This window comes from Lolium perenne, chromosome 5 (genome assembly GCF_019359855.2).
Source record: "Lolium perenne isolate Kyuss_39 chromosome 5, Kyuss_2.0, whole genome shotgun sequence".
NCBI lineage: Eukaryota > Viridiplantae > Streptophyta > Magnoliopsida > Poales > Poaceae > Lolium > Lolium perenne.
In genome coordinates, this window is record NC_067248.2 from 159,148,648 (window position 1) to 159,175,009 (window position 26,362).

General features: G+C 46.3%; 2 protein-coding genes across 2 annotated transcripts; both read left to right on the forward strand.

The window, feature by feature from the left end:
* Positions 1 to 2,933: 2,933 nt before the first annotated feature.
* On the forward strand, positions 2,934 to 8,257 carry LOC127300361 (protein ENHANCER OF LHP1 1). Its single transcript, XM_051330466.1, has 12 exons — positions 2,934 to 3,352; positions 3,453 to 4,561; positions 4,680 to 4,856; positions 4,968 to 5,081; positions 5,788 to 5,892; positions 6,055 to 6,189; positions 6,275 to 6,330; positions 6,404 to 6,509; positions 6,877 to 6,993; positions 7,067 to 7,193; positions 7,271 to 7,401; positions 7,518 to 8,257. Exons 1-12 carry the CDS (start codon positions 3,037 to 3,039, stop codon positions 8,025 to 8,027), a joined length of 3,003 nt encoding a protein of 1,000 aa, XP_051186426.1. The 5' UTR covers positions 2,934 to 3,036; the 3' UTR covers positions 8,028 to 8,257.
* A 5,323-nt stretch (positions 8,258 to 13,580) lies between these two features.
* Positions 13,581 to 14,786, forward strand: LOC127326626 (putative cyclin-dependent kinase F-2). Its single transcript, XM_071820949.1, has one exon. It carries the CDS (start codon positions 13,581 to 13,583, stop codon positions 14,784 to 14,786), a length of 1,206 nt encoding a protein of 401 aa, XP_071677050.1.
* The last annotated feature ends 11,576 nt before the right edge of the window (positions 14,787 to 26,362 follow it).

The following is a 26,362-nucleotide window of genomic DNA, read 5'->3' on the forward strand; positions in this document are numbered from 1 at the left end:
TAGTTAACATCATAATCTACAAGAGATTACAATCATAACCTACGCCAAGTACTACATGATGCACACACTGTCAACATTACATCATGGAGGAGGAATAGAATATTTTAATAACATCACTAGAGTAGCACATAGATTAATAGTGATACAAAGCTCATGATCACATAAAGATCACATGGGAGAGAGAGATGAACCACATAGCTACCGGTAGAGCCCTCAGCCTCGGGGGAGAACTACTCCCTCCTCATCATGGGAGACAGCAATGGCGATGAAGATGGCGGTGGTGTCGATGGAGATGACTCCGGGGGCAATTCCCCGTCCCGGCGGCGTGCCGGAACAGAGACTTCTGTCCCCCAAATTGGAGTTTCGCGATGGCGGCGGCGCCCCTGGAGTCTTTCTGGAGTTTCGTCAATTCATGTAGGGTTTTCACGTCACGAGAGATTATATAGGCGAAGAGGCGGAGTCGGAGGGGCCAGGGGGCCCCCTCCCCATAGGCTGGCGCGGCCAGGGGGCCACCCGCGCCGCCTTATGGTGTGGGTCCCCTACTGCCCTTCCTCGTCTCCCCTTCGGACTTCTGGAACCTTCCCGGGAAAATAAGGTGTTTGGCTTTTGTTTCGTCGAATTCCGAGAATATTGCCCGAACAGCCTTTCTGGAACCAAAAACAACAGAAAACAGGAACTGGCACTGTGGCATCTTGTTAATAGGTTAGTTCCAGAAAATGCATAAAATCATTATAAAGTGTGAGCAAAACATGTAGGTATTGTCATAAAACTAGCATGGAACATCAGAAATTATAGATATGTTTGAGACGTATCAGCCGGTCTGACCGGGTGCTGGGCCGACCTGGACTTTGTCTTCTCCTCTCGCGCATGCCTCCCGCTCCACCCTCACGCGTCCGTGAGATTTCTTCATGTCCAGCTCCACGTCCATCTTCACGTCCAGCCGCTCTTCTCCTCCTCGTGCGATGCTTGTCTCCTCTTCATACCTGATGATACATAAGTAATGGGACTTAGGTAGTATAAAGTTCTGATCAATCAAAGTATCGTTTAGGAACAAGTTCACCTGTTGTTTAAGTAGCTTCGCACGAGCCCTTGTAATAGGTCCAATCTGAACTTCATTGGACTTGAGCTTCACAGCAGGTTCATCTTCAGTTGGTAATGACGGAGGTGGTAGTGAGGTAATGATGTCCTCATCAAGATCAGATATCATATTCATTGAAGCCTCGAAGCCAACGTCATTGACTTGAACGCTTCATCAACGCCTTCGCCATCTTCACCCTGTTTCCATCTGCTTGTAACCTAGATTTGATATTCAATTGTCGGCATTATAAGACTCATCATTCATCTATTTGAGAATTTTTATACAATATTTACCATTGTTCATCTAATTATGTGTGAGTAGTACACTTGGGTTATGGGCTGAGGCCTAATCCTCGCAGCTATATTTGCATCTAACTTCTCATGCGATATTGTGCAATATGCGAGTAGAGATCCATTACAAGCCTTAGGTCTTTTTTATCTCGATCTTGAAGGTTTGATAGGTACCCAATCCAACAAGATCGGTAAATGTATTAAGGTTTGAGTAGTGTTAAGTTGCATAATTCGACGCTATGCGCATGTGTCAATATTCATGGGTCGATAGTGTGGTCAGAATCTAGGGAGTAATAGTGATGTCACAAAACTTAAGGCTATTGTCCGATTTATCTTAATACCACACTCAACGCGGCATGCGGAGGAATCCAAGATGGAAACTTGATCCGTGAAAACGTTGCATGTGACATCATGGTGCACATTAGGACGCACTGCTCATATCAATGTTGCATATCTTTTACCTTAACTATGATATTGTAAATATGTGCTTTATTTTATCTTTTTAATATCATTTACTAATGCACAACTGCAAGAGAGCTGAAGTCCATGCATATCTCCAATCTGTTAATCCGAATCGAAGGTATGAGTGCTATACACCGGCCGCACGCACCACACGAACACATCCCAGGCTGGTGTTTTTGGCCAGCCCACAATTATTTCTCACCTTTTTGTACTTTTTTTCGTCCTATTCTTTTTACGTTCAAAAGTTGAATATTTTTAAATTCGATTTTGTTCAAAAATATGGATGGTTTTCAAATTTTATTTTTAAAACTGTTTTTTTAAATTGAATATTTGTAATCTAAGTAACATTTTTCAAATTTATACTTTTTTGGATTTTTTTTCAAATTTAAACAATTTTCGAGATTGAACTTTTTTTAAAATTATGTTTTTAAGTTGAAACATTTTCCTAATTTAAATTGCAAGAAAAGGAAAAAACAGAATAGAAAAAAACATGTTTATTAAGAAGAAGAAGGAAATAGAAGACAGAAAAAAGAAAATAAGAAAAACACGAAATGAGCTGATCAGGCCGGCCCATACCTAACGACCTGGTCGGTATATATAGTTCGGCCTAGAGTAAGACTACCCACAATGGGAGTATCATAGGTAGTATCATGCATCACATGCATGCAAAAAACCGATGTGGCAGTGTGATTAAAGATGGGAGAGATGATAGTAGTATCATAGGTAGATACCGTATCATAGCACGTAGTACTAGAAAATTTAATATCAAACAAATCTTGTACATATATTTGCATTGAGATTATACAAATCAATTAATATAGGAAGATTATGATACTAGCATATGATACCATGCATTGTGGACATAATAACATATAGTAGTATCATACACATGATACTTCTATATGATACTATGCATTGTGACTAGTCTAACTCCGAGGGGAACGCCTGGATCAGGACCGACCCAACTCTGGCCCACACTGCATATGAACTTTGTGTGGGCTATCGCGTCCCTCTTCCCGCCATCTGGGCATTTCCCGCGGGAAAACCTCCAAAATTTCGCGCCGCCGGAGAAACATCTTATCCCCAGCATGCCGAAACATAAACAGCCGCCCCCGCATCTCGTCAATCTGACGAAATCCCCACCACCAGCATACACGCGCATCACCAAGAAAGCCTCTGACGCGGAGCATCTGTCGCGGTGTCGCCATGAAAGGGCGAGCGATTAAGCTGCGGGAGGCGCACAAGGCGGGCTCCCCGGCCTTCTGCTCCGTCGCCTGGGCCCCCGGAGGGCAGCACGTCGTCACCGCCTGCGCCGCCGAGGTCGCCATCCTGATCCACGACGCCGCCGCGGTAAGTGCCGCGGGGGGTGGGGGCCGGAGCTCTGGTTCGGCGGCCGCGGCGGCGCTCACCACGATCCGGCTTCACAAGGATGGCGTCACGGCTGTCGCCCTCGCGCCGGGCCCCGGCGGATCGCTTGCGTCCTGTTCCATCGACCACTCCGTCAAGTTCTACTCCTTCCCAGGTTCTTGGATCTCACCGGTCCTGATGTTCGGCATCTGATTTGTGCAATTTTTTTTTCTTCACCTTCAAGATCTGAATGTCTGCGTATTTCATCCTTCCAGACGGCGCGTTTCAGAGCAACGTCGCTCGGTTCACCCTCCCGATCCGGTCACTCGCCTTCAACAAGAAGGGCACCCTTTTGGCAGCGGCCGGCGACGATGACGGCATCAAGCTGATTGCGACCATCGACAACACCATCTCCAAGGTACTCAAAGGCCACAAGGGCTCGGTCACTGGTCTGGCTTTCGACCCCCTAAACGATTACTTGGCATCGGTTGATAGCTTTGGCACGGTCATGTTTTGGGATCTCTGCTTGGGTAGCGAGGCACGCACCCTGAAGCGTGTCGCCCCCACTTTCGGTTCAGACCACTCAGTGAAGAATGCCCTGTGTTGGAGCCCCGATGGGCAGACTCTTGCTGTTCCCGGGCTGAGAAATAATGTGGTCATGTATGATAGGGACACCGGGGAGGAGGTATTCATGCTGAAAGGAGAACATGAGCAGCCAGTGTGCAGCCTTTGCTGGTCCCCTAATGGGAGGTACCTGGCAACTGCTGGCCTGGATAGGCAGGTCCTGGTGTGGGATGTGAAGTCCAAGCAGGACATTGAGAGGCACAAGTTTGATGAGAAGATATGTAGCTTGGCATGGAAACCGGAGGATAATGCCATAGTACTCATTGATGTAATGGGAAAATTTGGAATTTGGGAATCTGTGGTCCCTTCGACTATGAAGTCCCCCACTGAGGGTGCGCCTGACCTAAACAAGACGAAGGCTCCTTTGTTTGATGATGATGACGAAGAAGAAAAGCCAAGCACCTCTGCTGGTTGGGAAGATGAGGCAGATGAAAGTCTTGGTGATTCAGCAGCCTTCAATCACAAGCGATTGAGGAGGAAGGCAACATTCGATGACCTGAATGGAGAAAGCGAAGATGTGGATATGATACATGAGACGGAGTCACGCAAGAGAATGAAAGATAGGCATAAAGATAACAAAGAAGCTGCTAAGAAGGCAATAGATGATTCAGCAACTTCTGGAAGGCTGGTGACAGCAAGAATGCAAGCTGCTTTCCAGCCTGGGTCGACGCCGTCTCATCCTGGCAAGCGAAATTTCCTTGCTTACAACATGCTTGGAAGTATTACTACTATTGAAAATGAGGGGCACTCACATGTAGAGGTAAGATTTGCTTTTCACCTGTTTGCTTCATAAGCCATTGAACAAACTATCTGTAGCTGTATTAGCTATTTAGTATTAGCTATTTGTTGAAGCTGTGACAATTGTATGCAACTTTCAGGTCGATTTCCATGACACTGGAAGAGGCCCCAGAGTCCCTTCCATGAGTGACTATTTTGGTTTCACAATGGCTGCACTGAATGAATCAGGAAGCGTGTTTGCAAATCCATGCAAGGGTGACAATAATATGAGCACTCTTATGTACCGTCCCTTCGGTAGCTGGGCTGGTAATAGTGAGGTACGATCTTTCTACATGTAAACTCGATGTCTCACGACTCAAGAATAGGAATGATTGAAGGTACTTACTGGTTACTAAAACAAGATGTGTTTATATATGTCCAAAATGTAGTGGTCAATGAGGTTCGAGGGAGAAGAAGTAAAGTCTGTGGCTCTTGGTGCTGGATGGGTTGCTGCAGTCACAAGTTCAAATATTCTGCGCATCTTCACTGAAGGGGGCTTGCAGGTTCTTCTAAGCCTCTTGAGTTCTATATTTCTATTTTTGTTTTTGCTATTCTACTTGTATATGTAGTTAGCCAGGTCTCTTTATCTAAAAGGATGCAACCTCCATGTTAGCTCACAAATACCAGTTAGCTCAGTTTATTCAGCGCTCCCTAGCAGAGCTTTCTAATTTCTGTCACAATAAATTGTGGTATACATTTTATAATGTCCCAAGAGGGAATCTCTTAGGTCTAGTATTGAATAAAATGATTTAGTACCTTGACCCTTGGTGCACATATCATTATTGTTGCAAATGTACTTGCATAAAAATCATCCTATATATTCCAGAAGGCCTGCACTCTATACCAAACAATATATTGGAACATTATTGTACCATACATCGTTCTTGTTTGTTATAATATTTTTTTGCTAATTATACCATGGTAGTTGGTAGTATGTGTAATCTGACAAGCTTGGTTATAATATCTACACTGTCAAGTACTTCACCATTTTTTTTTTGTTAAAGCAAGCGGAGCTGAAGTTCTATTCATCTCAACAAGAAACGTGCAATAATTCCAAAATGGCTGACAATCTAATTGACCATCATTTGCAAACACGCAACTGAACATTGAAATAATTCCAAAAATAGCTCAAGTTCTGTTCATCACGACTACTTGTGGTGACATGTTGCGAGCATTTGATAATCTGATTGATCAAAAATATTTTTGCAGATGCATATCATCTCAGTCAGTGGTCCAGTGGTTACTGCGGCAGGTCATGGGGATAAGCTGGCAATTGTGACCCATGCTTCAGATTGTCTACCCTCAGGAGATCAGGTATTTGTTGGCATGCCCGTTTGCATTAGGCTTACTGATGCTTTAATATTGATGGATCATAGCTGTTGTGATCAAGGTTTTGTGAAGTTTATAGTTGCATACCTGTCCTATTTCTGCATGTGTATCACTGTGTAACACAGTTTTCATGACTACCACCAACAGGTTCTAGATGTCAAGGTCTTCAACATATCTGAGGGAGCACAATCAATGTCTGGTCGCCTTGTTTTGACTCCATCCTCTCAATTATCGTGGTTTGGTTTCAGTGAGACTGGCCTGCTTAGTTCATATGACTCCAAGGTATTTTTGTCTCATGAGTGCATCAGCAGTTGAATATGGCTTAATGATGTTTAAATTGTTGTACACTGATCAACAAAATTTTCAGGGAATACTGAGGGTCTTTTCCAGTCAATTTGGTGGAAGTTGGCTTCCAGTGTTTAGGTATAGAATCGTGCAAGTTCAACATAAAAAAAATTACTACTGAATCACACTTAGCCACTGTATATAATTTCAGTTCAACCAAGGCGAGAAAATCTGAAGATGAAAGCCACTGGGTGGTGGGTTTAGATGCAAATAATATATTCTGTATTATATGCAAATCCCCTGAGAGTTGTCCACAGGTATCCTTTGCTTCTCTTTGAACAAGTTCTCCTATTTGTCGAAGTTCTTAAGTTCAGTCCGTCAGGAGAGATCTAGAAGATCAAACATTATTTTTTTCTGTTAGTTCAATGAAGACATTGACAAAAAATTACTTTGATTTTATTTTGTCCTTCATTAAACTTAGAATGTATGCTAGTTTCAGTTCTTGTAGTATCCTAGAAAGAGAAGGATATCAACTTGTATCTTGATCGTTCCTGGTGAGCCCTCAACGCATAATGGAACACTAAAATATTCAATTACTATTGCCAATTTGGACAAAGTAACCAGTCCCCAGTGCCTTCTCTGGATGTTTTGTCTGCTTTTTGACTTGTGTTCTCTTGATCTTAGGTGATGCCCAAGCCTGTTTTAACTATACTTGAGCTGTCATTTCCTCTTGCATCATCCGACCTTGGAGCCAATAGTTTGGAAAATGAGTTCATGACAAAGAAGCTGCATCTCTCACAGGTACATCATGTTCCTTTCTCGAACTTAAACTGCCAGTGTCTCCTGGTTGCTTAAGCATTCCTGTTTATCTCAGATCCAAAAGAAAATAGAAGAAGTTGCTCTTCTGGGTCTGGACACAACAGCATTTGAAGATGAAGCATTCAATACAGAGGCTGCACTTGACCGGTGCATCCTGAGACTAATCTCTACCTGCTGCAATGGTATAAATACTTGAACTAGCTTAATTCATAATCAATGTTACATGGTTCTTTTTCTCAAATTGCTTCTCTTAAACCAGGTGATAAGCTTGTGCGAGCCACCGAGCTTGCGAAGTTACTAACATTGGAGAAATCAATGAAGGGTGCATTAACACTTGTTACTCGCTTGAAGCTTCCCATATTACAAGAGAAGTTTAGTTCACTACTTGAGGTGATAGCTGTGGCCCTTATTTTTTTAATCCTGAATAGAACCTGCCCGCTGTTACCAATCCTTTTATGCACATGTTCAATATAACTTATGTTCAACTGATGCTTGACATCTTGCAGGAGAGGATGTTAAATGATGCAAGAGTTGGTGCAGTTTGCTCAAATGCGACCACTACAAACTACCCACCAGCATTCCATGCAACCCAACCGGCCAAAATTGTGCAAAATGGAAATAACTCGGAGGCATCCCCAATGGCTACACCAAATCCTTTTGCCCGACGAAGCAGTGCAGCTGTATCTAAGAAGGCAGAAGTAGAGCAGCCAAACGATGCGAAGGATAACAATGCAAAGGTTTCACCTGCGGTTACCCCTTTAGCTAAGATACCCAAGAAGAATGATAATTCAGAAGGGAAAGCAAAGAGGGAGAGGGATGGAATAGCTGATCAGGTTGGCTCTAAAACTAAGAGCAGTGAAGATGGCAACCAAGCAGAGCCTCAGCGGCCTCTTAACCCCTTTGCAAAATCTTCATCCAGCAAAGAACAGTCATCATCCCTTTTGGATTCCATAAAAAAGATGAAGGTTGAAAGCGAGAAAGCTGACAAAGCTAATGTCAAGAAGGTGAAGGTATAATTGCTTTTCTTGTCAAGAAGGTGAAAGTGACAGTGCCAGCCACCTTCTTAAACTAACACCCGAAGTACTTAGCATTTTTGATTCAATTCTGGTCTTCCTGAGTCTTTTACAGCTCCTGAGCTTTGTAGCGCGGACGCTCTAGTTATATCATTATGTAGTATAGTTTTTTTCCCCTCTTACTGTAACGGATTACCTATTCCCTTATCTGTCATATAGTGTAAGATTGCTTATTTGTCTGATCCCCTACCACTACCACTGTAATCGAGCTTGCACATAAATGTACTCAGATTTAACTAGGGATGTGCTATCGGTCAAATAATACGGTCAAGTACTTGGTGCTTATCGATCGATGCATGGAGATAGCTAGCTGACTTGGTGCCTATCGACCGATGCATCGCTGTACTTGGTGCCGATCTGTACTAAGCTAGCTAGGCTACTTGCGTGAGGTGCGGTGGTTGTACTTGCTTGGTCGGGGATCCTATTCACGCAGGAGAGTACTCGTCTGCGTCGCCCGTAGCACCGACAAAGGTTGTTCGTTCGGGAGGCAACGCTTCGTGGTACCCCTCTTTTACAGTACCCATAAATTCATATGGGCCTTGGGTGGTTTACGACGCCATACTTAACCAAGCGATGACCTCAACATTGCGCCGTAAATTATGGACTTGGGTCTTAAGAAAGAAGTCAGTGTAGGAGGATCCAGAAGCGAGAGTGGCACACGACGTATCTAGGTTCACGTTTCCTCGGTGGAGGGTCGCTACGTCTTGCTAGGCTGTGTTTGTCTAATCTCATGTGTTCCTTAGAGGTGCTCCTGCTTGACTTAATAATTTATATATGCAACCACGCTAGAGTTTACAAATGTTATTCTAGAGCCTTCTTTCATGCACTCCAAGTCGCTATGATGTGCAACCCCAGCTTGTTTAGTCGTTGTGTGCTGGCCACCTCCATAATGGGCCAAACCAGGTAGACCACCAGCGGATACCTGACGGGTATGTTCACGATAGTAGACCCCGAGGCTCTACTCGAGTCACAGACTCGGGTTGAGTCTCCAAACCTTGAGTTCATTCAGCTGCAAGACGAAACCGGAATTTTTTTCGAAAGATAAATTCGTTAGCTTCATAAACATTTTTGCTATGGGGATATTGATATAACGAGTATGGCGTATCTGGAACCATTTAGTTGCTCTTGGGCAAAAATATCGTGAACCTACTCAGACTCGAATATGGAGTACGCTGGCGTAATTCAGCTTGGGCCACTGCTAACTTTCCCCTTTTCGAACTTTCTTTTTCTAAAACCTAAAAAAACTCTAATTTCCCTTTTGATTTTGACGAATCTAAAAAATGGTAACCCTAGACCCCATCTATAACCTAGCCCCATACTTACCAATGGTGTACCACATATAGGTGCACCACTGTTACCTCAAATAGCAATGGCACACCTATACCCGGTGCGTTATTGGTAAGTGTGGGGGATGGGTCAAACCTTGGTCACACATAGGAGTGGGGCGCACTACCTCACCAGGATCAGCATGGGTAAGTGTGATAGATGTGGCACACCTATATGGTGTGCATTGCACACCTCTAGCATAGTGTGCTACTGCTACCAATATTATGGCTAGCTGTTCCTAGTAGTGTAGGTACAACACCGGTCTGAACCGACTTAGTCGATATGGTACGGCTGCAGCACTGTGCATCAGACCGGTTAGTCTGTGAACCAGATGACCGGACCAGGAACCGGAGCATACAGTGTGAGAGTCGGTTTGACTTACTTAAAACCGGAAGGCACGCATGAAAATACCCAAACGACGGGTTTTATCTCTCGGGCTATAAAAGGTCTTTCTTCTTCTTTGAAGGGTTAGGTCAACCATTTGTATTACATATCTTGATGCTCTCTTTCTCCCCACCATTAATGAAACACCAAACCATAGGATCTCCCATTTCCCTCCACCAAACTCAAATTCATTTAGGGAAAAGCAATGTTAAGGAAATCGGTAATCGTTAACTGCTCGGCCGGCTTGGGAGTAGCGATTAATCGGAATTCGGATGATTAACTGATTTAATCGGTCGGTAATCGTTAACTGTCTCTCCCTACTTCTCTAAAGCCTAAATCCTAGAAAAACTTGTACGCTTCTCCTCCATGACCTAATCTTTAAGGAGCGAATCAGGATCCACTAGCCGAAGCCGCGTTCCTTCCTTCCACTTCTTCTCCTCTCACCTCTGAAGTTTATATTCTCCTACCACCTACCTCGGGTACGACCCCTCTTACACCTCAACAACCTAATCTATTGAAGGCGTCCTCCTGGACGAGCTCCTCATGGTGATCGAGCTCCTGTAATCTGAGGTCTGGGAAACTATGAGCAACTAGTATGGGAGGGCAAGAAACTATTTGGCAACAGTGGAAATGAAGCTACTGGAGGCTTCAATCAAGCCGGAGCTTCGCAAAATCTACTTTATTGGGGAGGGGTAGCGCCTGTATTAGCGATATGCATTGAAAATATTGTAACTTTTTTGACCAAGTGTGGTAGTTAATCGGGAAAATACCTAGTGATCGGACTTTCGGACTGATTAATCGGGCTAAAGGATTAACAGAAGAGATTAATGGTAATCGACACGGTCAAACCCCTAGTAGCGATTAATCGGCCTAGTAATCGTTGAATCGGCCTAGTTTTTGAACAGTGGGGAAAAGGAAGAGGAGGTTCCGATCTACAATCTCACCAAGACATATTTGATTCTCCCTTGAGTTCATCGAGCTAATTTGCTACTCTTGACTTCCTGGGAAACCATAGGCGGCTAGGGCCGCCCGGAGCATTTGGCTCGTGATTTGCCATGTGGAAAGTTTGCGAGGGTTTGGAGACCACATCAAGGACTACCACTAGTGACCGAACTCTACTTCGTGGAGGAGGCTCACAGAGAAAACTTCGAGCCTTCGTGGCGCTTGTTATCTGTTCGTGGATTCCCACACCTCTCCAACAACGACGTAGTCTCCCAGAAGGGAGCGAACACCGGGTTTACACCTTCATCTTCGGCGTGGCTCAATTATTTCTATCCGAGTGCTTTACTACTGTCGTTTATTTTGTTATACCTTTCATGCTTGAAATACTTGTATCATCATTATTTTTCGAACTGCGTACTTGTATCATGATTGCTTTAACTAGTTTGCGTCAAAACCTAAAATTGCTAAAAAGATTTTTTTTGCAGATCCTATTCACCCTTCTAGGTAGTAGGTATCCATCTCTATCCTATGTGCGGGGAGTTACTCTTTAAAGACTACATCTCTTATTTAATTTATCGACATACATTCGCAAAAAAAATTATCGACATACAGCTCTCTCGTTTGTGGGAGAAAAACATGGCAAGCTTCCTTTAAAAAATCAAAAGTTTTCTTCAAATCTAGCTAAATTCGTGTTGTTGCTGCTGCCGTCGTGCGTGTCTTGCATGCAAGCACATGCAACCGAATTATAAGATGGTTCGGCTGGCTGGTTAAAAGAGTCCCTCTCTAGCTTTTCCGCATGGCTGGCTCGCTTTTGCAAATCGCTAGCCAACTCGCTTTTACTTGCCTTACACGGTTAGGATATCAGTCTGCATCGAAAATACTTATGCCGATCCATAAAAGTAATCTAAGATTTGTCAAAATTAAAATGTAAACGCACCCAACAGGCCGCCCCCAACCCTAACCTCTCCCGCACCCCACCCTCCGCCGCCGCCGACGCCGCCGGTAGCGCTGCCGGGGCAAAGTCCCTCGGGGCGTGGCGGCGGCAGCGGGGGCCCTTCCTCGTCGCTGTGTGGAGAACATCGGCCGGATCCCACCTCCTCGATGCATGGCGGAGCAGGCGCGCGTGGGATGGGCGACGACGGCGGCGGCCCTCCTCGCACCGGCTGTCCCATGGCGGACCGGTCGACGCGGTTGGGATGGGCGGCGCTGCAGTCTCCCTCCTCTCGTCGGCTTCCCGCAGCACTCCGGCAGGGGCTGGTGGTGGGCGGCGGCCAGTCCCTCGGTCTGCGCCATGCCATCCACCCCCGCCTCTCGTCGTTGCGTGGAGGCGATCTCGGGCCTCTTCTTCGCCGGAGAGGGTCGGCCTGCGGTTGGTGGTGGTGGATTTTTGATCTATCACCGCCATCCGGCGGTGAGATGGAGGTGCATGGAAGCCATCGATGGTGTCACCGGTGGAGGGTTGGGTTGGCCAGCCCGGGATGGTCGCCGACGTGGGGGTCCGACCTGAATAAAGGCGGCGGTTCTAGGGCCTCTCTTGCGTGAAGAGGAGGACCTACCGGAGGCCTGGACTCGTGATCTGGCCGGAGGGTTGAGTTCCGGAAGGCTCCGCCGGCGAATGTAACAGTGCTTTGTCTGGAGTTTGCTGGATCGGAGGTATTCGGCCGTGCGCACCCATGCGTTTATTCCGACCGTTTGGTTCTGGAGGGAGCGGCGCAAAGCTCTTTTTCTGTGTTGACATTAAGTGACTATGGATCCATGATGAAAGTCGGAAGAAGAGAATTTCATGAAGGCCGGAGGGGAGGACTAGCTAAAGGAGGTTCAAGTCTACGCGTTGTTGAGGGGCTTGCTTGGTGTCCGGGCTTCACAGCAGCGGTATGAAAGTGGGGGCGACAACACAGGTGAAGCGCAGAGTCCTACCTTTCAGGGTGAAAACCCAATGTCTGGCCTTAACTGGTTGTGCCTGGCAGTGACCTTGTTGGAGGCATTGTTTTGAGAGTGGGGACTATCTTCAGGGTGAAAACCTAAGATCTTTGATCGGACGACGACGGTGTTTGAGCACTGTTCCCTTCTTGGAGGCGTCGTTTTTTAGAGAGTCTGTAATTCAGGTGTTGTCATGGCGGTGGATGTATTGCTGTTGTTAGGCCCGAGATATTGTAGCGGAACTTTTGTTTCTTAGTTTTCTTTTTCTTTTTTTAGCTGTGTGCATCCGTAGTGCCATTAGGGTGGTGCGTTGTTGCAGAGGCTAGGTGTAATTGGTATCTCTTGATATTAATATATTCCCTTTATTAAAAAAAAAGGAAGTACCTAATAGGAGGGCAGGACAACTGGCTTTTCCTAAAAAAAAATCTTAGCTCGCTTGCTAAGTGAGGCATCGCAGAGGGTTTGAGTTTGACGTCTTGGTCACAGCGAACATCGACCAAGCCAAGAGGCGCGCTGATCAGCTTAAAAGGGGAAATTATATTGGATCACATATGTTTTGTGACAGTCGGAAGGAAATACGGAGTAGAAAAGAGTGCGACGCGCGGTCGGATTGCAACACGAACCTGGAAACCTTCCATGCAGTAGAGGCAATAAAAGCCCATTAATACCCAGACGTTGTGCCCGGTTTTGGAATATGAGTTGCCAATTCGTATCGTAGTATGCAGGAACACGCGTTCCCTTCCAAATAAACACGAGCACGCGTAAGCTTGAGCTCTACGCTGGGTGTTTCCGAGTTCGTATCGTCAATTCGTGACCTCCTCCATATAATGGCCGAATCCCTCTCAACATCGCCTCGCGTTCTTGTTGTAAGACTTGCATTACTCTGCCCTACGCGACCTGGCAACCTAACTTCCCGCTCGCGACATGGCTGATGACGACCAGTACTACGCCGACGGGGCCGAGGGAACGGCCACTATCGCGTCCCGGGTCGCCTCCATCTGCGCCATGCTCGACGAGCACGACGCCGCCGAGACGCCCATGAGCTCCCGGCAGGTCGAAGAAATTTCCGCCATGATCGACGACGTCGCCGTCGCCGCGGCCTCAGAGTCGGAATGGACGACGACCGTCGACAGCAAGCCGCCGGGGTGCATGCTCAGCACCTGCTTCTACGAGAATCTGGGCAAGATAGGAGAGGGTTCAGCCGCCGTCGTCACCGAGGCGCGACACCTTACGACCGGCCAGACCGTCGCCATGAAGGCCATCCGCGAAAACTGCCGCTCCGTCTCCGGCGGCGAGCTCCTGCGGGAGGCCTGCCTCATGGCCGCCTGCCTTGGCCACCCCTCCATCGTCGCCCTCCACGGCCTCGCGCGCGCGCCGGGGACCGAAGACGGCGACTACTCCCTCGTCATGGAACACGCCGGGCCGTCCCTGGACCGCATCCTGGGCGCCCGCATGCGCTGCACTGGCTGGCCGTTCTCGGAGACCGAAGTGCGCCGCGTCATGGCACAGCTTCTATCCGGCGCGGCGGAGATCCACAGGCATAGCATTGTCCACCGCGACATCAAGCCAGAGAACATCCTCATCGACGGCGCAGGAAACGTCAAGATCGGCGACTTCGGGTCGGCGATGTCGGTGGCCGGGGGCCAGATCAGCGCCGAAGCGTACTACGCCGCCGGAACGACCACGTACAGATCGCCGGAGATGCTGCTGGAGACGCCGGGCTACGACGCGCGCGTCGACGCGTGGTCGCTCGGGTGCGTGATGGCGGAGCTGCTCACCGGTGAGGTGCTATTCAACGAGAATTCTGACTCCGACCAGCTGTGGTTGATCTACGACGTGCTCGGCGTTCCGGGCAAGGAGGCGTGGAAGCCCCACGAGTCGTCGTTCGTGGCCAGCAGGGTGCCGCTGTGGCGTCGCGAGCAGCAGCGTCGGCGTCGGAAAGGGCGGTGGCACAGCAGACGGCTGCGCGAGCTGTTCCCTGAGGAGCTGCTGTCCGAGGACGGCTTCAAGGTCCTCAAAGGGCTCCTCACCTGCAACCCCGACAGGCGGCTTACGGCCGCCGCCGCGCTCAAACTTCCGTGGTTCGCTGACGAAGACAATGCTCCGGTGAAGAACTACGCGGCAATGTGAAAATAAGAATCATGTGTAAACATTTTTTTTTGCTTCTTTGTTCGGAATTGTTGGTGTTTGAGGCGCATGTGCCCACATCGACCACCACCTTGTACAACTTGCTATATGCCCAAATTAATTTGGTTCTTGCATACGGAAGCCAACTCGAAAAGATTTGTTCTCAATCTCTCTACTGTCTACACTTCTCCTCATGAAACAGTTTTATGTTTTGTTTCCAATTCGGCAATTCGTGACAAGTGACAACGTCCTGTGAGGCTGTGATGTCCCAAGACCCCAACATTTTCTCAACGAACAGAAAATTTCGTCAGTACAACTAAAACCGAAGTTGTCAGACATTTTTGCCGAGAAGGAGCCGGACGGCAACTCCCTGTGTGTTGCTAGAAGACTGTTGTAGGCTGTGGTCTACCGTATGCAACTCGACACACGCTTGAAAATACATATCATCGTCTCAATTTTCGAGAACTTCTATACAATCGAATTTACTCTAGAAGTTAACTGCAAAAATATTTAATTTGGGTCTGTCGGCTATTGCAATTCTAAGTTTGATCTCGGCTGGTGGTGCGGACCACCCCTCGCCAGCTACGCAAGGGCACTTCGTCAGTGATCATGCTTACGGCATGGTGGATTTGGAAGCACCGGAACGCGGCAGTCTTCGACAACACGCGGCCTTCAGTGGCATCCTTGTTCAGCGACATCGTGGCCGAGGCGTGGGATTGGGCGGACGCGGGAGCCCGGGGTGTGCGCCAGTTGCTCCCCTAGATTAGTTTTTCTTTTTCTTGGGTTGAGTTGTACGGCGTGTTGTTTCCGTCCTCGGACTTGTACATAAACTCTTCTTTATCTATCAATGCATCAAAACGCAAGGCTTTTGCGTTTTCGCGAAAAAAGTTTGATCTCGATCAAAATTCTACCCAAAACATTATTCATCTCTCAGGTGTCAAAATGGTTTAGGTTCGGTCTTGTCATCATTGAAAGTCATTTTATGGTGATGTAATTACACTCTGCAAACCTAGTAACCTACTAAACCAGTCAGTCAGCACACAAAATATACAAATAAACAAAATAGGAAAGGAGTGGGAAAGTGAAAAGGATTTTTTTGAAGATAATATTCCCCAAAAATCTCTCATGAGGAGAATATTAGGAAGCAAATCCAACTGCCATAGATATGGCAGAATCATAAAAACAAATTTCCTTTGAATGTACATGATTTTTTTTCTAAAAAGGTAAATATGAAGAAAAATGTTAAAAATTAAGAGGATTAACATATATTTTTTTAGAGAAACCTGAATATTCGTGAAAAAATTCTTGTCTTAAATTATATTTTAAATCTAGATACGAACTTTCGAATTCCATTGGCATCCTGTTATCCCCAGATTTTAGCACAATCAAGGAGATGGGCCGTAATTGAGATGAGCTTGAAGAAGATGCACGTGGAGAATATCTGAAGCGGCCTCGCACGAGAGTTTGGGCTAAGTTACCCGTGTATCTGTATATTATTAGATCGTTTTTAGAATTAAAGATAGAGTTTGGCTCGTTCACGGTTAGGTGTGCTTCCGGATTAGAAAGTCCCTTGTACTATAAATATGTACTTAGGGTTATTGAAATCGAGGACAATCACGTTCACAACAAACACAAACCAGGCGCATCGCCACCCCTAATTTCGAGGGTTTCTTCCGGGTAAGCATCATGCTGCCTTGCGATCTAGGCAGTACACGTTTACTCGATTACCTTGTGTTACTCGTGCTGAAGCATTGTTGATGGCGAGTAGCACTATTTATCGTAGATGTTTTGGGGCTTGCATTGATGCTTTTCTTATACATATTTGCTTAGCAATGCTGTCCTTCGATATCTAGCTGTCCTTGCACCTATCCAGGTGTAAGGGCAGCACCTTGCTTGTTCGTTACTTAGTAGATCCGATTTGTTATAGTTGCTCCTTGTTCTTCAAGGATTAGTTTAATATCTGCATGATTAGGCCTTATGCTGGGGTTGGATGATCCGGTAGTGCGTTAGGTGTTATTTTACCGTTCCTACAAGGGATGTTCCGGGAATTGACTTAATGTTGGTTTTTAGGCCTCTTTTAGGAGTAGTTTCCATCATCTTTCGTATCTGTTAGGCCCAGCTACACGTAGGATGTTCCGGTTATGCGGTGAAAACCCTAAACTGTCGTAGATTGGTTTAGCTTCGTTTTGATCAAGCAGGATCCCCATGTCATCGTAAATCCAACGTGAACCATGGGGCGATCGGCTCTTTGAGCCGATCCACAGGGCAACCTGAGAGCCGATCGGGCTCGTATTTAATGTTTACGTGTCTACCATGCAGGAGACTAGTCGAAGCAATCCAACACCTTCCTGACCAGGTCTAGGTCAGGTGGCACGCCCTTGCAGCCGCCTGGTGAAAGGATCGTATGCCGCACCTAGAGGGGGGGGGGGGGGGGTGAATAGGTGCTAACCAATTTTTAGTTCTTTTTCAATTTAGGCTTGACACAAAAGGTAAATTCTCTAGATATGCAACTAAGTGAATTTACCTATATGACAAGGATAACAACTAAGCAAGATATAGAGATAGAATAGGATAGAGGTAACCGAGAGTGGAGCACGCGATGACACGGAGATGATTCCCGTAGTTCCCTTCCTTTGCAAGAAGGTACGTCTACGTTTGGAGGAGTGTGGTTGCTACGAAAGCCAAACCAACAGCCACGAAGGCTTCACTCAGATCTCCGGTGAGCAACGCCACGAAGGCCTAGCCCACTTCCACTAAGGGATTTCCTCGAGGCGGAAACCGGGCCTTTACAAGGTTCTTGGGGCACACATCCACAACCTAATTGGAGGCTCCCAAATCTGTTACAACACAACAATCAACAACAATATATCAACACAAATCAACTAGCGAACCGAATAGGAACACTAGCATGAGATCCCTCAAACAAGAGAGGGGGAAATGAAGAACGCTTCGGTGAGGATGTAGATCGGTGTCTTCTCCTTCGAATCTCCAAAGATCAAGAGCTTTAGTTGGGGGAGGAAGGAGATCTTGCAAATCTTGTGTTCTTGAGGTGGCTCTAATGGTGATGAAGCTTGGCAGATTTTTCTTGCAATGATTGAGCAACTTGTCCCTTTGGAGGAGAAAGCTATTTATATGGGTGGAGCTTTCAGATCTGACCGTTGGGGACGAATTCCACTAACACCGGAAGTTCCGGCCAGGATGGCCGGAAGTTCCGGCTTCCACCGGAAGTACCGCTCGCTCGGACCGGAACTTCCGCCCTTCATAAAAATCCTGCAAAGTAAAAGAACGGGCGGAACTTGGGCGGAACTTCCGGTGGCCGGAAGTTCCGGCCAAGTTCCGGCCAAGTTCCGGAAATTGGCGAAAACCTTACTGGAACTTACAGAGCCGTAAACTCGGAATTCCGGAACTTGCCCGGAAGTTGGGCGGAACTTCCGCTGGCCGGAACTTCCGGCCAACTCCGCCGGAACTTCCGCCCCTAAAGAGAAAACTGAGCACAGACTGCGCTGACAAGCTTCTGCTGAAAAATGACAGGCCGGAACTTCCGCCAGTCTTGGCCGGAACTTCCGCCAGATCCAGAAAACCTGCAGAAACTTCAGAACAGCAAAACCAATACACCGATCCATCAATTTTTGATGGCTTGTACCTGTCTACACCAACACACATAAAAATATACATAGTGTTGACGTCAAACACACAAAACCCAAAAGGGCGGGAAATGTTCTTTCAATCTCCCCCTTTTTGGTGTTTGATGACAACACAAGTATTTGCAAGGAATAGACAATGTAAACAACAATGTGAGAGATATAGAGGAGCTCCCCCTAGATATGAGCAATGGTACATAAGAAGCTCCCCCTATATCTTGCATCAGGGTTAGCAATACAACATAGTGATAAGCATATGAATAATAAGATCATGCACACATAGATACCCGAGGAAGACTCACATACGGAGTTTACCATACACAAATAAGGTTCCAAGCACATAGATAGAGTTTACAAACCAAATAGCTAAGACATAGTTCGACACAATAAAGATAACTAGAATCACAAGCAATAAAAACCAAAGCCAACACGAGCTTGTGACTCCCCCATGCAAATACCCACCGAAGAGCACCCTAACAAGGTCTCATTCTCCCCCTTTGGCACCAAAGCACCAAAAAGGAAAAAGAGAATCTACGCGTCCCAAGGGTCGGCGTTAGCCCAGCCGGGAGGAAGATCCGATGTAGCGCCGGGGTAGGGAGGAGTGTGCGGAGGAGACTCGATCTCAAGACCATCTGGAGGGAGAGGCATGCCATGCTGAGAGACCCACTCTGCCTCCGGAGTGATGTTCTCCTCGGATCCGGGAGGAGATACTTCCACCTCAAGTGCCCTCATGATGCTCTTCTGACGGAGCCTTGACTTCTTGGCTTCAACATGCTGCTGATACTGACGATGGTTGACTGCAGAAGTGAGGCAAAAAATCTGTCTCAAGCGGCGTGCAAGCTTGGAAGCCCAACTTGGTGGCTTCTCATCCATGGGGTTAACCGCTTCAAGAGGAGAGTTGTGGCGCTTGGTCCTCAAAGTCTTCACTTCATGGGCTGTGAGAGTGAGTGGAATGGATTGAACAAGTCTAGCATTGCAAGTCTCCATCCAAGTGTCCTCAATGAGCTTCATAATGTACGGAGCAAAAGCGGGAAGCTTCTTCTCATACATACATGCCCACATCTCATGATAGATGTAGTCCATCACATCAAGCTTCTCACCGGTGCCCTTCTTAGCAAACGAGTTTGCCATTAGATCCACTTCATAAAGATGTATCTCATCAAGGTTGCCACCCTTTGGTCCAATGGTTTCCCGGTAGACTCTAAGCATAATATCCCAAGTGGGGAGAAGATCCGCACTCTTGCCCGCTATACCCCAACCGGGGATGTAGAGGTTCTCCAACACTTCCCTTGTTTGAGCCCATGAGCTATCATGGCACCTCCAACCATTTGCATTCACACCCGGGGAGCGAGGATATCCAAGGGCGGTTCCAAACTTTGCCAAGTTAGACTCAAGGAGCTTCTCATGAGTCATCCACCGAAATGTTCTTGCTTCATCTTGCTCAAAGTGGACGGTGGCATAGAATTGTTGAATCAACCCAACATCATAGTCCTTGTTGAGCTCCATAATGGGATAGAGCCCAAACTCTCCACACATGGCATAGGCTTCTTCAAAGTACTTGTTGGCGGCCATCTTCCCGGTGTCAATAGCATGTTGAGGAGCGACCCCCTTCTTGAAAGGTATGTAGATCTCATAGAATATCTCCTCTTGGGTCTTGTTGTGGAACCGCTTATCCCCAACCCTATTGCTGCGAGGGGTGAGGTAAGGGTTCATGTCACGGAGCTCCTTGTACTCATTGTATTGCATGCCCTTCACGGATATGTGCACGTTCCTCCCACGAACAGCCGGTGACTTGTGCCTCTGAGCCGCTTGCTGGCGAGCGGTGAGCTTGGATGGTCGGGTTTGCTCAAGCTCTTCCTCAACTTCATCAACATGATCCTTGCCTCTCTTCTTGGAACTACCTGATGACGGAATCAACATGATAGGAATGATGAAAGAGAACACATAAGCAAGGAGGCCAAACACCAGAGCATGCACAGGATACCAGGTAACAGCAGAAAATTTTGCCAGGCCGGAAGTTCCGGTGAGAACCGGCGGAAGTTCCGCCCCGGGCAGAAGTTCCGGCGTGAAGGGCCGGAACTTCCGGCTGTTCGAAAACAGCGGTAGTTTCTCACCAGATCTGAGGCAATGGCTAAGTGACCCGCATTACCACGACATCCTAAGCACGATCTAGTAGAGGAAAGGCATCTAGAGGATTTCTACCATAGCTTTGCCTAGAGTATGCCCTATATTTCATCTAGTGAGGTCTACCCACACATAGAGAGGGAGAGGGCACAAACCGGGGGGAGCCATGGAGGAGAAGAGGGAGAGGATGCCGATCCACGGAGACGATCCGGCGGGGAGCGCCGGAGGAGGGAGATCCGGCCGGAGGAGCAGCAGCCGTCACAAGGGAGGAGCACCACCAAATAGATCTTGGAAAAGGGGAAAAGTGGGGAAGATGAACTGCTCACCCGTTCGGCCCTTATATATAGTGGCCACTTAAGGCCGGAAGTTCCGCTCGTTGGAGCCGGAACTTCCGGTCTCTCAGAAACCACCCAGACAGGACAGGAAAGGCTGAATAGGCGAAACGGAAGCCGGCCGGAACTTCCGGTCGAAGCGACCGGAACTTCCGGTCGAACAGGAAATAGTGCCCACAATCAGGATTTAGACACGGATGAGATGCACTAGGAGAAGGTGAAGGATATGTCTTAGATGAGATAGGCTTAGGACAGATACGCCAAACTGTGAGATGGTACATGATCACTCATCTTTGCAAATAAATCAAATGAAGGCCAAAAATGAGTGATTTCCCATAAACAAGGAGATGACAATAAGATCCAATGAAAATCCAAACAACTCCAACTCTTCACGAAGAAGAGTGTGGTGGCCTAGGCCACCATATATGAGTGTTATGGTATGGCACCGCGAAGATATATCTAGGGTCCAAACCAATACTCATCATTTAAGCTCACATATCAACATATGATATAACGAGAATGAAACCATTAATGTTGGCATTATGGGGGGAGGGATAGCTCAATAATTTAAACCGCACTCCCCCTATTTCCATGCCCACATCTAAACCAAATAAAGTTTTGAGACGAAGGTGTGTTTGCAAGATGGTCAAGCTATACTCCTTGAATCAATGATATTTAGCTCATTCCTCAAATAAGAGAACCTTGCTTCATCAAGAGGCTTCGTGAATATATCGGCAAGTTGATCTTTGGTAGGAACATAGATAAGCTCAATATCACCACGGGCAACATGATCCCTAATGAAATGATTCCGGATCTCAATATGCTTCGTTCTTGAATGTTGCACCGGATTATAGGCAATCTTGATGGCACTTTCATTGTCACATAATAGAGGCACTTTGTCACAAATGACACCGTATTCCTTTAAAGTTTGCCTCATCCATAACAATTGAGTGCATCCACTTGCGGCGGCAACATATTCGGCTTCGGCGGTGGAGAGAGATATGCAATTTTGCTTCTTAGAAGACCAACACACCAAGGACCTACCAAGGAATTGGCAAGCCCCGGAAGTTGATTTCCTATCATCCTTGTCACCCGCCCAATCCGCATCGGTATATCCGTTGAGAATAAAACTTGATCCTTTGGGGTACCAAATACCATATCTTGGGGTATCAACCAAATATCGAAAGATTCTTTTGAGAGCCATCATGTGGCTCTCCTTAGGAGAAGCTTGATACCTTGCACACACACCAACACTCAACACTATGTCCGGTCTAGATGCGCAAAGGTAAAGCAAGGATCCAATCATGGAGCGATATACCTTTTGATCCACCTCTTTACCATTGGGATCTAGTGCAAGATGACATTTGGTAACCATAGGAGTGGCCACACCCTTCAACTCGGTCATCTTGAACCTCTTGAGCATGTCTTGGAGATATTTTGCTTGATTGATGAAGGTTCCTTCTCTCAATTGCTTGATCTCAAAACCAAGGAAGAACTTCATCTCTCCCATCATAGACATCTCAAACCTATCGGTCATAAGCTTTGAGAATTCATCATTGAAAGCTTTGTTAGTAGAGCCAAATATAATATCATCGACATATAATTGGCAAACGAAAAGCTCCCCATTGACCCTCTTAGTAAAAAGAGTGGGGTCGATTAGCCCAGCATCAAACCCACGATCTACCAACAATTCCTTAAGGTGCTCATACCAAGCTCTAGGGGCTTGTTTGAGACCATAAAGTGCTTTATCAAGCTTGTAGACATGGTTAGGAAAGTTGAGATCCTCGAACCCCGGGGGTTGCTTAACATACACCTCTTCATGCAAAGGACCATTAAGAAAAGCACTTTTCACATCCATTTGTTGTAGCTTAAAGTTATGATGCGATGCATAAGCAAGAAGGATACGGATGGACTCAAGACGAGCCACGGGAGCATAGGTCTCTCCAAAGTCAATCCCTTCAACTTGAGAGAAACCTTGAGCCACCAATCTTGCCTTGTTCCTCACAATATTTCCAAACTCATCTTGCTTGTTCTTGAATATCCATTTAGTGCCTATAACATTGCGGCACTCCTTTGGCTTCTCTACTAAGGTCCACACTTTGTTGCGCTTGAAGTTGTTGAGTTCCTCATGCATGGCTTCAACCCAATCCGAATCTTCAAGGGCTTCAAACACTTTCTTGGGTTCCACTACGGAGATATAGGCATGATGATTGCTAAAATTAGCCAATTGCCTTCTTGTGGAGACTTTTGCTCGAACATCACCGAGGACCTTATCATGAGTGTGTCCACGAATTTCAAGGGTCCTATCTCTTCTTGCTAAACGACGGGCCTCGATCTCCTCCTTGGTTCTTCTTGGCCTTGGAGGTGTCACTTGATCAACTTGATCATTTGGGTCCCCGTCTTGACCTTCAACTTGAGCTTCCTCAATTGCTTGAGGTTGATCAACATCATGTGCTTGATCTTGGACATCATTTGGTGCGGAGCAAATATCAAATGGATACTCGTCGGAACCATCATGAATTCTTGGTTGATCGTGACCTTGATCTTGTCCTTGATCTTGCACACTAGAGAGAGGGTGTTGTTCTTGTTCTTGGGTTGGTGCATCATTTGCTTCACTTGATGGGGTTTGTTGATGTTGAGAAGATGAGGGCTCCACCGTGGTAGAGCATAGTCCTTCCCGAGACGCCACACCGTGTCCCTCAATGGGCCGGAAAAATCCCACACCCATTCTTACTATGGCATCTTGAGGTATTTCATCACCTGCACAAACATCAACTTGCCCCACTTGGGAGCCATCATTTTCTTCGAACTTCACACTACAAGATTCAATGATAATCCCGGAGGATACATCAAAGATTCTATAAGTGTGAGATTCGGCACCGTAACCAACAAATATACCCTCCAAAGCTTTAGGAGCAAATTTAGACAAACGAACCCCTTTGATTTTGTAGAAACACTTACACCCGAACACCTTGAAGTATGAGATATTAGGCTTGTTCCCGGTGAGTATTTCATATGGAGTCTTGTTCAAGCCCTTGCGGAGATAGAGCCGGTTGGAGGAGTGACAAGCGGTGGAGATGGCTTCGGCCCAAAAGTTATAGCGGGATTTATACTCCGCCATCATAGACCTTGCCATATCCATAAGAGTCCGGTTCTTCCTCTCCGCAACACCATTTTGTTGAGGGGTGTAAGCAGCGGAATATTGATGACGAATCCCCTCATCACTAAGAAAATCATTGAGTGTGTAGTTCTTGAACTCGGAGCCGTTGTCACTTCTTATTGCCATAATGAGGAGGTTGTGTTGGCGTTGCACCTCGGTAGCAAAGTCAATGAATATTTGTTGAGTCTCATCTTTCGTCTTGAGAAAGTAGACCCAAGTGTATCTTGAGTAGTCATCGACAATCACCAAGCAATGTTTCTTCGCACCAAGACTTGCATGAGTAACGGGACCAAAGAGATCCACATGAAGGAGCTCCAAGATCCTCTTGGAAGAGATGATGGTCTTGCTTGGATGCGGAGAGTCATGCATTTTGCCTTCAACACAAGCCCTACAAACACGATCTTTGGCAAAAGACACATTTTCCATTAGTCCCACAATATGGTTCCCCTTGTGAAGACTTTGCAAAGTTCTCATGTTGACATGGGCTAGGCGGCGATGCCACAACCAACCCACGTCCGCCTTTCCGAATAGGCACATCGCACTTGACGTGGTGGTCCCCGAAAAGTCCACCACATACAAGTTGTGTTCGCGATACCCAACGAATGCGACTTTTAGAGTCTTGCTCCACAAGAGGACCACAATATCATTATCAATAAAGACGGCGAAACCCATCTTGCCAAGGGCGGAAACAGAAAGTAAATTGTAACCAAGGGTTTTGACAAGCATGACATCCACAAGAGTAATGTTGTGTGCAACCACAACCTTGCCAAAACCCAATACCTCGGATGTAGAATTATCGCCAAAGGAGACGGTGATATCATTTATGTTAGGCCTCAACTCCTTGACGAGGTTCTTGCCGCGGTCATATGACTTGTACATCCACTATCAAGTACCCATTTTGAACCTCCCATGGCATAGTCCTACATGAGATCAATTCTTGGATTTAGGTACCCATTTTTCAATGGGTCCTCTTTTGTTAGCAACAAGGGTCTTTGGGACCCAAATAGACCAAGCAACATAACCATCATATGGACCAACATACTTAGCATAAACATCACCATAATAATCTTTAAAGAGAACATAGTGAGGATTATCTATTCCCGCACCATCATCATTAATGGTGTTGCCCTTTCGGGGTTCACCATTAGCTTTCTCATGTGCGGGCTTGGTCTTTTTCTTGTTTGCCTTTTTAGCCTTGGAATTAAAACCAAGACCCTCCTTCCCATTGTTTGATCTTTGCTTACTCAAAAGATCATCCAAAGAAAGTTTACTTTGGGGAGAGGAGGTCCTAGCAAGTTCATCTTTCAACCTAGCATTTTCCTCAATAACATTTGCATGATCACATGAAGAAGTAGAGGAGCTAGGCACATCATATGAGGCAAGCCTAATTTGAAGTTGCTCATAAGACTTGGATAAGAGAGTGTATTCACGCTTCAAAGCTTTGTGAGCTTTGTCTAGTTCATCTAGATCTTTCACAAGTTTCTCATGATCAACCTCAAATTGGGCCTTTTCCTTTTTAAGCACTTTAGACTTAGCCCTAGCAAGATCTCTAGCTTTAGTGAGCTTGTTAATTTTATCTTGAGGCTCTTCAAGAGTTTCTAGCCTCTCCTCAAGAGAAGCTATAGTTTCTTGACTTTCCTCAAGAGCATTTTTAAGAGCATGGATCTCAAGAGAGTCTTCTCTCTCTATTTGACCCTTTTTCTCAAGCAAATCACCTTGTTGAGCTATACGAACCATGAGGCTAGAAACATGCTTTTTAGTGTTACCTTGTAGGTTAAGAATGAAATCATCAAACTCTAGCATTTCTTGTTTCACTTTTAGACTAGCATCATCAACCCCTAGATCACTAGATAAGTTAGGCATAGAGGGGTTAGGGGATGATACCTCGGAGGATTTAGCCATAAGGCAACTTTCTTCCTCCACATGAATGACCTCTTTGGGGGATTCACTTGGTGATGAAGAGTTAGCGGAGAGGGAGGCAAGAGCGACCAATCCATTAGAGGTTGCATCTTCTTCATCATCAACATCATCATCTCCGGAGGTATACTCTTCTTGAGTTGATAGCACAATAGGTGTGTCCAAGGAGGACCTTGCCATGAAGCAATGTGCATTCTTGATATGAGGGTTCTCATTGGGAGATTCAAAGAGAGATGAAGAGGGTGTGTTGGTGGTGGCGATGGCGGCCAATTCCTTTGAGCTTTCTTCATCTTCATCACCACTAGAACTTTCAACTTCATTGGTAGAATATTCTTCCCTTGTTACTAGCACAACTCTTGAGGGCCTCTTGCCCTTCTTGGTCTTGTTGTTGTAGAACTTCTTGTT